Source organism: Cynoglossus semilaevis, chromosome 7, assembly GCF_000523025.1.
Source record: "Cynoglossus semilaevis isolate Cse_v1.0 chromosome 7, Cse_v1.0, whole genome shotgun sequence".
Classification (NCBI taxonomy): domain Eukaryota; kingdom Metazoa; phylum Chordata; class Actinopteri; order Pleuronectiformes; family Cynoglossidae; genus Cynoglossus; species Cynoglossus semilaevis.
The window spans coordinates 5,938,463-5,950,131 of record NC_024313.1 but is presented as its reverse complement, the minus strand read 5'-3'; the positions used below and the strand labels follow the sequence as shown (position 1 = coordinate 5,950,131).

Genomic DNA, 11,669 nt, shown 5'->3' with positions numbered 1-11,669 from the left:
CATGTCCCCTCGCTCCCCCACGACTCAACAGCAGCGTGCCCAAAAAAATAAAAAAAAAAAAAAAAGCTAATCTTTTGTGTTGCTATTAGCAAGCAACAATAATATCCTTGGATTATTCAATGAACAAACAACCAAAATCATGATTTAAGAAACAGACCATCAAATCTTTCAGTTGTCATTAAATGCTCCTAATACAAGTATTCTTATTGCTTTTTTTCTCATTTGTTAACCTTAATGATTTTCTGCCTTTCGGAGGCCGTCTGAGCAAGAGTCTCCAAGTTGATCTCTTTGGATGCCCTCCTTCTCCTACGGGTGACCTGGATGACCCCTCCTGTTGTCACCTGGCTTTCTCCTCCTCCTCTCTGTCCTGCTGTTACTCCATTCTGGGGCAGCAAAGGTTCTTTGGCGCTCTGAGACCAGATGTTTGCTACAGGGGGAGCCAGAGGGGAAACTCCTTCCCTGGACAGGCGACGTGAGCGCCGAGGAGCGGCCGCTGCTGTTGCCGCCGGTGCATCTGAAGACTCTGTGGGATCTGCTGAGACTTTTTCATGTACAGTTGACGTGTCACTGGTTGGAGGCTGCAGCTCCACTGTCTGGACATTCTCTCTTCTAGACACAGCATCAGATGGACAAGCGTCAGGAGACTGAAATGTTGCAAAGGTCTGGGTCTGCTGCTGTTTGGGCTGCAACTGTAGCGTTGCTGGGTCCTGCTGTGCCACAGTCTGCTGTGGCAGTTGCTGATGTTGCATTTGCTGCATTTGTTGTTGTCGCTCCTGTAGCTGTTGCTGGTGATACTGCTGCATCTGCTGCAGTTGTTGTATTTGATGTTGTTGCTGAAAATGTTGTTGTTGCTGCTGCTGTTGCTGCAGTCGAATATGATGCTGCTGCTGGATCTGTTGTTGTTGCTGTTGTTGCTGCTGCTGCTGCTGCTGGTGATGAAGATGCATTTTTTGTTGCTGCTGCTGTTGCTGCATCTGATGCAGGAGTTGTTGTTGTTGTTGTTGGGTTTTTGGCTGCTCACTGTAGGCCATACTTGGCATCGCCTTGTTTCCTGGAAAAACAGAGTAATACCCAGGTGGAAACTGCTGTTTGCTGGGTCTATATGTTGTCTGAAAGGGCTGAAGCATTGATCCTTGCAATGTGTGGGGCTGCACATGGGGCTGAGGCTGGAGATCCACACCTTTGTGGCCCTGTTGGTACATTGCAGCTTGGTGCATTGCAGCCACAGTGTGCTGCTCCCACTCAAGTCCTCTTGCCTGACCTTGTGCCTGGTTTGTCTCTCTGTAGACCTCAGGCGCTGGCAGTTGATTTTCTCCCCCCAATGGTAGAACCATGCCTTCATGGACCGATTTATGGAACGCCATCTGACTCCTGACGTCTACACCACCCATGTAGGGGGCAAAGTTCTGCCCCCAGGCTGGCACGGAGCCTTCCTGAGACCAGCCGGGGGCCTGAATGTTGTCCTGGGGCATCCACTTCACTGGAGCATTCTGTTGATAGTGTGGTAAACTTTGGGGCCCTTTCTCTGTGTTGTAAACGCCAGAGCTGCTAGCAGAATCACTGTGGCTTGCCTCTAAGGTGGGAGGCGCCATACCATAATAAACCTCCCCAGAATGCTGCACAGACTCCTTCATGGCTACAGCGCAATGCTTGCCACTCTTGTCAGTATTGACCTGAGGAGGGAGACTCATACTAATATTGTAATGTACAAAAAAGATCCTGAGCTTTGTCTTGTTTAACTGCGGTGCAAAATTATGTTCTAGCCTAGTGTCTATTTGTCACAAATTCTTTGTTTTATTGTGTATACAGAGGTATTTGGGAGGAAATATAAATCCCAGAGGAAAGTGCAGGGTGGAGGAATATGAAGCACTCCTCCAACAATCAAATCTGAGGTTCTGTGTCCATTCTTCTCTTTTTGTGAGGTTGCCAGACCTTGTGAGAGAAGGAGAGTGTTAGATACTTTCTTTTGTCCTTTCTCTTTGCAGACAAACATGCAGTGAAGAGGAAATGGGCCCCATACACAAGCAAAACAGCAAAGTAATAGCAAGGTCAGCTAAGTGTGCAGAAGCAAAAATAGATTTTTATTGGTTTTGACACCCAGATGTGTGCACAAAGTGAAGTTGTTGAACTAGCCAGCAGTTACAAGAAGAGTTCATCTGCCATTTGGCAAAAACAAGACTTACAGGAAACGAAGGGGCTCATGCAATCACCAGAGCGATATCCAGTGAGTGATGTTATGTTCAAAAAATCAGCAACAAGGAAGAGCGCAGCTGCTGTTAGGCAACACTGTAGATTACACAGGGTTAGTTTAACTCGGGTAATGTACCTTGTCAACGGTGTGCAGCACGCAGATCCGCGGAGTCACTTGGGTTTCGATCAAAGTTGACTGCACGCAGACCCATGAAGGGATACTGCGCAGCAAATGTCATAACTCCTCTGACAACTTTCCCCTCGAGTTTCACTAGCGCACACAATATGGCGGCACCTACAGGGGGGAAACTCTCCAAAGTCCACACAGGCTGGAGAGAGAAGCGTCAACACTGCGGTAAGAGAGTTGCACAGTGTGCCCGTAAAAGTGTGCACTTCCAGGAAACCATATCCACAACTTTTTCTTCTACACCGCACCTAGTCCGTAAACCGCACATGAGACGGTTGGGAGAGTGACAACTCTGCGGTGCGCTCGTCAGTCCGCACGGGTGTTTCCGCTGATCTACAAACCATGTGCTACCCCCGCTGACGCTAATTTGGGGCGAATCGCAGACTCGCAGTTCGGATTCAATCCGCAGCGATTAAACTGCAGTAACACGCCTAAAGTTGTGCGCCACCTAACGCACCGTCTCACCCCAAAACAGCTCAACTCACATCCTGTTATCCAATCCAATTGTCTGATCACGCCCATTTCAGTATCCGTGTGCGTTTACTTTCCGACACTCGTCCGCCCCGGAAAGCGGAGCCTCAGCACTTCACGGAAACATTTGTGGTTGGTGGATCCAAGGCCGTAGCTAAGGCTTGAAAGGTCCCGAGCATCAGCATTACCATATCAAAATACCAACTGAATTCGACAAAGATGTTTAAAGGTTTTCAATAACATTCTAAAATTTAAATACCATGTTTTTTTTAATGTAGAATTACAATTCTACGTCTTCTGTTATTACTACATACAAATTGCACCGCCTTTTCTCCCTTTTCCCTTTATATTACTATAATAATTTTCATTTATCAAGTTAACCATTATGAATAGTGACTTGAACAAAGGTGGAAAGGTTGTAACATAATGATGAAACAAAGTACTGTACTTTCTTTAACCGCCTCTTGATTCTCGTGAGTTTGTGTTTTCTTTATTAAGAGGAAAAAGGATTCTCTTTGGGGGACCCCTTCATAATGCAAAATCCGAACCGTTGGTTCTATTTAATGTGTCCCTTAATGTGTGTGATGGTGTCTTCATCTGTATTCCTCTAACTGAATTCGCCCTAATATTTTGTACATATAGTAATTGGGGACACTCCTGTTTTAAAGGGTAATCTGGATTTGGTTCTTGCCCATGTCAGAACTGGACTTTGGTCCTGCCCTTTAGTTACGTCATCACCGCTGCTGTAACCGCGAGCCAGAGCATCACTCCGCATCATTAGCATGTTAGCTTCTGCTAACTCTACCCTTGCACCGTTACCGCAACACGAACAACTGCCGTAAGTGAGCTGTCAGGCTGACGAAGATGGGGTCTGTTTGGAATTTACACAATAACTGCGGCCACTTCGGTTGGACCGAGCGAGGTAAGGGAGAGGAAAAGAAAGAAATATTGGTCGCAGCATAACAGTTATCATTAGCAAACATGCAAGTTAGCTTTTATAGCCACTCAGTCAGATTAGCTTTCTCAACACTAATCCACTGTAACGAGCAGCTTCTGACCAGTTGTCATCTTATAAATTCGTTAGTCGCGTTTTTTTTTTTAGAACATTTTTGTCGTTTTGCTTAATGGCAACCCCTTGTTTTTTTTTTACACTTGGAGACGCGAGGTGTGGCGGACCTTTAAATGATTCTCCACACGTTTCTGTACAAGCGATTATACAACGAGTGATGGTTCATCGGTTTCATATGTTCCTAAGGTTGTTTTCGATTTTTTTCCACTCAGTATGTAACATACATTTTGGCTCTAGTGAGGCGCCACTGATGCCAGGTGCAGGCTGCAGCTGAGAACACTCAGGATGAGTGGGGCTGCAGAGCACACAGACATCCTGTCAGTGACAGACGTGGTCAGGGACAGATGGAAAGTGGTGAGTGTCAATTCATTAAATCACTCCAGAATTAAATCAAGAACACACCAAAGTATGTACTTTGCCCTGACAATGACTAAATGATTTCTCTCCAACACACCAGTCCAGGAAGATTGGTGGAGGTGGGTTTGGGGAGATCTACGAGGTCCTGGATCAGCTGAGTCAGGCCACCGTTGCCTTAAAGGTGGAGTCAGCTCAACAGCCCAAACAGGTGCTAAAGATGGAGGTGGCAGTGCTGAAAAAGCTGCAAGGTGAGTGAGGTTTTTTATTGTTGTCCAGTCAGTGACAGATTCATTTTTGAATCTTTGATTTTTAGCTCAGCTGGCACCAAAGACTGTGAATTTTTGAATCCCAGAGACCGATTGTTTAGCTCAGCTGGCACCAAAGACTGTGTGTGAGAACTGGAAGAAACAGCTTCCATAGCAGGCTGTGGCTGCCACATGAAGCCCTGAACGAAAGATTTAATTATTTAATTCCAGTTTAGCAAAATACTGTAGGATGATAGCCAAAGTTGTATTCTATGGTTTACAGAAAAAAGAGGGAAAAAAACATCAACATTGACAGATGTGTGAACAAATGTCAATTTGGCCAAAAAATAAATTATGCAATCATGCTATGAGGGTAACTGTATTGAAAATGTGGCTACATTTCTATTGCTCAGAACATATAATATTTGTTAATAAGTTCTCATCACTACTACTAAGAAAAAATTCTCAGGGCAACATTTAACAACACCACAGTTTGGTTGATGTTCACCTGTTACACTTATTACAAAGAGTCTATTATTACTAATAGTATATTTGGGATTGCCGAATAGGCGATTATATCAGTAGATGATATTGTTGTTATGACTGCTTATTATCAGTCACATAACAATGTGTGTAATGCAGTTAGTAAAATAAAATTGTAAAAGGATGTTAATCTAACTGAAGGATGTCTGAAGAAAAGTAGGGTTGTTGTAGCAGTGGGGCATTGTGTTGCCAGAGGCTCTCTGTCCTTCTTGTGGAGTCAGCGCTATGAAACCATGTCTGCAGACTGTAGCAACTTAGAGGTCACCTCAGGATACGCTGGCAAAATATTGCTAGTGCATATATACTAATACATATGACATGGAACATTTGTAGACTGAATTTTTAACATTTGTAACACATACAGTACTTCATTTTTTTAGGCCTAAGCTGTATTTTGGGTTTTGCATTCTTTTGACCAAATAATACTCTTTGTGTGCATTCAGCATTTTGTCATCACAGTATTATAATATTACATCAATAAACAGTACGGTGTATTAAAAAAAAAAGAGTAAATATGTGCTGCATTAGAGTTGTATTTTTCTCTTATCTGGTCAATAAACAATTTTCTTGCAGGCAAAGACCATGTGTGCCGCTTTGTAGGCTGCGGCAGGAATGATCGTTTCAACTACGTGGTGATGGAGCTCCAGGTAAGGCTTGTCATCAGCTACCTTAACTTGGGAATTTTCAGTTGACTCTTTTTTGTATTTATTATGTTTAAAAACATGACATGCTGCAACTGTTTCCTCTCTACAGGGAAGGAATCTGGCAGATTTGCGTAGAACCATGGCTCGTGGTACCTTTTCTGTCTCTACGACTTTGAGACTTGGCAGGCAGATTTTGGAAGCCATTGAAAGCATCCATTCCGTAGGCTTCTTGCACCGTGACATTAAACCAGTACGTTTTACCTGAATCTCAGTGTTAAAACTAATGCATAGCACGCTGCATACGTCTGCCAACAGAGTATAGTTTCCTTCATACATGTTTTTGGTTCTTTCCAGTCTAATTTTGCAATGGGACGATTAGCCAGTACTTGCAGATGCTGCTATATGCTCGATTTTGGTTTGGCCCGTCAGTTTACTAACTCAAGCCAAGAAGTCCGTCCAGTAAGTCCTGTGTGCCAGCTCACTGAAAGCATTGCTTTAAATATTTGTTGATTAAAAATACCTATAAATGTATTTTGAAAAGCTGTTTCAAATACTGTCATCCATGTATGTCTGTGCTGTAACTCCCTCTGTTTCTTTTAGCCTCGTCCTGTTGCAGGATTCAGGGGTACTGTCAGATATGCGTCAGTCAATGCTCATAAGAATAAGGTGGGTGGGTTCTAGTGACACTTTATCACAGGGATCACAAGGTTTTTCCTTGGCTCTGATTTTTCTTGCTCTGTCATGTTCACTAATGACAATCTACAGGAAATGGGTCGACATGACGACCTCTGGTCCCTCTTCTACATGCTGGTCGAGTTCACCGTTGGTCAGCTTCCCTGGAGGAAAATCAAGGATAAAGTACGTGATCCTGTAATTAATCAGAGAGTGGTAACTGAACTGTGTGAATCAACTGAACTGAAATGTTTTTGCTTTGTCATAAGGAACAAGTAGGAAACCTTAAAGAGACGTATGACCATCGACTCATGCTGAAGCACCTTCCTTCTGAGTTCAGTACTTTTCTGGACCACATCATGACCTTGGACTACTTCACCAAACCCGACTACCAGGTTAATGTTGATCTAGTGAAGAAGTGCTGTTACTTAGGCTTTTCGTGTTGTTCCCCTTCAGTTGTTAAATATTCATGTTCATAATGTTTCCTGTTTTTCTGATTGACAGCTGCTGATGTCAGTGTTCGACAAAGCAATGAAGAGTCATAACGTGCTCGAGAATGACTCCTACGACTGGGAGAAGTGCGATCCTGAGGATATGCTGAGCATCACTGCTGCGGCGAACACCGCTCAGCAGCTCACTCGCCTCACGCCAGCATACCTAGGGTGCCTGCAGTTCAACAGACCTATTAAATATGTAGCTATATAGCTGCCTTTGAGAGGCCTTGATCTTATTGTTATGTTAACCATGGTCACACACTGTTAGACATGTGGTGATACAAACCACACTATTGTAGTTGTTTTATGTCTGTTTGTGTTTTGTATTAGAAGTGTGTGCAGTCAGCAGTCACTGAGAAATCACTGCTTTAAATGGGCTCTTCTAAAAACACGGCTCAATGTGACCTCTCTCTCTCTCTCTCTCTCTCTCTTTCTCTCTCTTTTTAACAGCATGGCTAATGCCTCGGTGCTGCCTGGCGAGCTGCAGAGGGAGAACACGGAGGATGTCCTACAAGGAGAGCGTCTCAGTGATGCAGACAATTGCCCCCCCATCCCCACTCCCACCACCCCTGGTGGAGATGTATGGGAAGAGATGGACCGCAACCGAAACCATAAACAAGCCCAGCAGGTCACAAGGAAGGTCAGTGCAACGGGAGCCGTAAGTTGATCACAGTATAAATCTACCAATCAAGACGACGTTCCTAGTTCCATCTGACCTTGAGCTTAGTTAAGCAAAAAAAAGGCACTTTTGAAAAATGCAGTAACAGCCAAAAATCAGAAATGTTATATATTATTATTAAATACTTGTTCCTAAAAGAGAAGACCTAGTTCCATCTGACCTTGAGCTGCAGTAACAGCCACAAATCAGAAATGTTATATATTATTATTATTTAAAAAAAATACTTTTTAGACTATATTCAGAATTTTAAAAAATACTTTTTAGACTATAATCAGACAAGGGACAAATAGTCTAAGAACATTTTTGACAGAAAAATCTGTTAAACTCAGTCACATCCTCTTTCGTTATAATGACATTTTAAGGTCATTTGGCAACAGAGGTTAGTAACAGCTTCAGTTTTGGCAAGAATCATTTTTGTCCATACTTCCTGTGGCTTTGGTCCAATTATCTGATTTTCCTTCTCATGATAATCCTTTTACATTAGGACATTTAAGACATGTACTTTATTAGTATAACACATTTTATTAATAGTTTGACAGAGAAAATATTTCAGAGATTTATTTTGAATGATGGTATTTATATATGCAGTTTACCAGTGAAAGAAATACAGCAGTTTTTTTTTTTTTGCATTTTCCTCAGGTGGTGAGTGAGGATGAACACAGCCAGAACCAGGGGAACCAGAGTCCCAACACTGGCTCTGTGCAGAGTTCTCCTAGAAGAGTGAGATCAGAAACCATGTTCTTGGATCGGGCCGCGCCCCTGCTCCGGAGGATGAGACACAGTCAGAGCTTAGCCTTCGAAAAGAGACTTGCACCTGAACCCAAGCCCACTATCGAACGCTTCCTTGAAGCCTAGTTAGTACATTCAGTTTTTAAAAAAATTAATAAAAAAAACAAGAAGTCAGCAAAGTTTTTCTTTAATATCAATGACTTCTTATTCCAGCCTGGGTAAACAGCGTCCAGTCCTTTCTCAAGTTGGAGAGAAACCCATCTCAGAGAGAGGAGCTGGGCAGCAGATGCCTTCCTGCAAGGAAGACAACTGTGGAACTGCAACCCCTGACCCTGAGGAGGGTGCTGCCAGCAGCGGTTTTGTGGCTGTAAACCTCAGCCCCGCACCTCAAGAGGGAGACTCACAGGAGTGGGTGATGCTGGAGCTGGAGCAAGGCAGCGGTTCTGGAGGAAGCAGAGCTCTGGGAGAAACCAAGCAGGAGGACAAACCCGGTCCTCACACAGAGACGGAGAATCAAACATCTGAACAACAGGAAGGTCAGTCGTCTGCAGCACCGAGCAGCCCTGTGCTGTCCCAGATGGGCATGCCCGGCACGTGGTTACTGGGCCACCGTAGGTTACCAGGCATGCTGGGACAGATGCCCTCTGTCATCATGGGGAGACCTCAGATGGACCAGGTAGGAGAAACAGAATGTTTTTAAAAATGTACTCAAAACAAGGTTTATATTTACGAGAAAGTAGAGCATGTTGGTTTAAATAAGACCGGATGAGAAAAACATTTTAAGATCAGAGTTAAAAATTTGAATGAACATTTTTACTTAAACGCTTCAGTGAATCATTAACATGAGGTTTCCATTCTCAGAGCTCCAGCTGTGTGCTCCGGTCACCTGTACAAGAGAGAAGTGATGCAATACCAATGGAGGCTCCTTGTAGTAAATCTGACAGACTCACAGATGAGATTATAAAAGATGGAGGGAAGCTGGAGTTGGCTTACACACCAAGCCCAACCAAAGGCCCTGCTGCTCACCTGACCAACGACAGAGACCCAGAGAGTGATTCTGGTCTGCCTGACCGCTCCTTAGACCCCAACCAGCAGCCCCAGGCTGACACAGTGGGAGGCGCCATGGAGAGCACTGTTACCGTTTCCTCCTCTCCACCTCCGACTTTGCTCAGACGCAGAGACTCTGCTTTGTCCCCAAAACTGAGCAGAATCCCAGTCCGAGACCCCAGCACTCCTGTGGACTTTGTGGGCAGGGACCTGAACTTAGAGAGGCGTCACCGCTGGAGTAGCCCGGTGCCCGGCTCACCCACCCACTCACCTTCTCCTTCACTGTCCTGTGACAATCTGCCCTGTGCTCTGCCCAGAGACAGGCTGTCCTCAGAGCGAGGCTCCAGGTCTGAGGGCGTTGGAGAAGACCCTCTGTCTTTGTCCTCTTCATCAGGAAGTAGAAGTAAGATCCCACGTCCCGTGAGCGCCACCTTTGTACCCGAGCAGCTCGCAACCAGGTTTCTGCCTCGGCCGCCACCAGGGAAACCACCGATCCGTCCAAGCGAGAGCAGCAGGTATTTGATGGTGGAGGAGTTTGTCAAAGATTATTTAAAAGATCATTTATTCTGATAAATAAACTTATGTTTCTATATTTTAATTATTTGTTATAAGTTGTGGAACAGAGAGTACTAGACTGTAGACTGATTAATATTAAGGACCAGTTTTACAGCCAACTCTCACTGACTAAATGTAACAGTTCCTGCTCATGAGGCCAATGAATTGCAGAATTGACATCATGTGTTGTCTCCTGTAGACGACGGCGGCTGAGAGTACGCGCCAGCAGCACTAGCGACGCAGACTTCCTGGCCAGTCTGACGCAGCTGATGCAGGACCGTAGCGGGATGCTGTTCAGCCCGCCACCCCGCCCTCGCAGCTCTTCCTCCTTGCAGCGCTCTCTCAGCTCCTCCCCGTCCCGCCAGGAACTGCGCGATGGTGTCGCAATGCCAGCTCGCAGCCGCTCTCCTTCTAGCTTGTCCGGATCCCCTCCTCCTCGGTACGCTCACCTGCAGGACGGCCCTGGCATTCAGAGTCAGTGGGTTCACTGCGCCAGAGGGAGACGTCTGATCCACGAAGGAAAAGGTTCCGGGAGTCGATGACTGCGAGGTCGCCTCACCTGCAGCCACTGATAGCATGTGTAAATACAGTATTTACTCGAGGGAATGTACTGTATGTAAATGTAAAATGTATGATAAATTGTATTTATTTATTTATTCATCTATTGGATGCGTCTTAAACGAGAAAAAAAAAAACTTGACAGGGTTTGCTGGATGAACTGCTATGAATTCAAAAAGATGAAGATTGCCAACTGTGACCTCTCGTCTCACCAGAACCCCAACACTCTATGTAGGCCTACGAAGAGACCAAAACGATGTTAAATAGTCGACGGATGTACAAATGACTCTAACTGTAGATACTGTAACATCAGGACAATAGTATACACTAATAGGAAACCACTTAGTTTCAGTAGAAACACTAACAGCGATCATGACTAGAAGCAGAAAATCAGCATTAGCTTCCATGACCATCAGCTTAGAGCCCAGAGTGACCTCACTCCTTTAGACCTGTCCAGTTAGGACTCGTAAGGATGAACTGCTCCTGTGGGCAGATCAGTGTTGTAGTGTGATCTTACTTTGCTAGAATCTACTCGTCATGCAAGCGTCGGCATATTAGAATGTAAACGTGTTTGCACTCATGCTTCAGTATTGTACAAGTGCATGAGAATCAATGCAAGTATCTGTTTTTTGTATTCATTTGTACAATGATTTAAAGCATTTGTTTTTATTGAAACTGCATCTGTTCACAAAACACTACATCATGTACCGTTGAAGGAAAGACAACAATAACAATCAAAATAATGTTAATTTTTGTTTGCCACAAAAACATCCTAAACAGGCCGATTAAAAAGGGAACATTTTCATCATGACAGTATGTTGTTATATTTTATTTACATAAAAAACTTGAATGAAAAATGAAATTTCAGTTTGTCAGTTTTGTGACAAATACAAAAAATGACATTTTGAATGAAATTTTCAGTTTGTCAGTTTTGTGACAAATAAAATAGATTTTCACACATTTATAGTTAAGAATTATATGATTTTAAAAATGTTCTGTAGAACATACATTAACTTAAAGTTAAAGCATGCAAGAACTTGCCTTTGAAAAGACTATTGGAAAAAAGGCAAAGCACAGACATAAAATGATAAAGATACAGAATACTGATATAAAATCTATACTTCCTGCCCAACAGTTATAGGAATACAGTAGTTGTGGAGAAGCATAAAAAATTCAAAAGTGTTGAAATTTTAAAACGGACATTATGTATGGTTGGAACCCTGAGGCAG

General features: G+C 43.8%; 2 protein-coding genes across 4 annotated transcripts in view; one reads left to right on the top strand and one right to left on the bottom strand.

Annotated features, from left to right (window-relative positions):
* The window catches only part of mideasa (mitotic deacetylase associated SANT domain protein a), a 9,446-nt gene extending 6,606 nt beyond the window's left edge, over positions 1–2,840 (bottom strand). For 2 of the 3 annotated variants that reach the window (XM_025056859.1, XM_017033754.2), the window contains exons 1-2: positions 2,327–2,837; positions 231–1,932 (exon numbers count right to left, since the gene is read on the bottom strand). In XM_025056859.1, the coding sequence (XP_024912627.1) occupies positions 231–1,691 (1,461 nt within the window). In that variant the 5' untranslated portion in view covers positions 1,692–1,932; positions 2,327–2,837. Of the gene's footprint in view, positions 1–230; positions 1,933–2,326 lie in introns of all 3 variants that reach the window. The other variant, XM_017033756.2, reaches the window with a different exon arrangement.
* A 236-nt stretch (positions 2,841–3,076) lies between these two features.
* ttbk2b (tau tubulin kinase 2b) lies at positions 3,077–11,302 on the top strand. Its single transcript, XM_025056860.1, has 15 exons — positions 3,077–3,770; positions 4,155–4,271; positions 4,375–4,522; positions 5,636–5,709; positions 5,816–5,956; positions 6,061–6,165; positions 6,307–6,372; positions 6,472–6,564; positions 6,648–6,773; positions 6,883–7,040; positions 7,323–7,512; positions 8,191–8,405; positions 8,494–8,956; positions 9,142–9,842; positions 10,082–11,302. The coding sequence occupies exons 2-15, from the start codon at positions 4,203–4,205 to the stop codon at positions 10,422–10,424; spliced, it is 2,892 nt and encodes a 963-aa protein (XP_024912628.1). The 5' UTR covers positions 3,077–3,770; positions 4,155–4,202; the 3' UTR covers positions 10,425–11,302.
* The last annotated feature ends 367 nt before the right edge of the window (positions 11,303–11,669 follow it).

What these genes read in the sequence shown, in the direction of transcription:
- ttbk2b (XM_025056860.1), top strand. Translation starts at nt 4,203, where the DNA reads ATGAGTGGGGCTGCAGAGCACACAGACATCCTGTCAGTGACAGACGTG. An exon ending in TGCACCGTGACATTAAACCA is followed by an intron (nt 5,957 to 6,060) that starts GTACGTTTTACC and finishes GGTTCTTTCCAG; the next exon opens with TCTAATTTTGCAATGGGACG. An exon ending in GGAGACCTCAGATGGACCAG is followed by an intron (nt 8,957 to 9,141) that starts GTAGGAGAAACA and finishes TTCCATTCTCAG; the next exon opens with AGCTCCAGCTGTGTGCTCCG.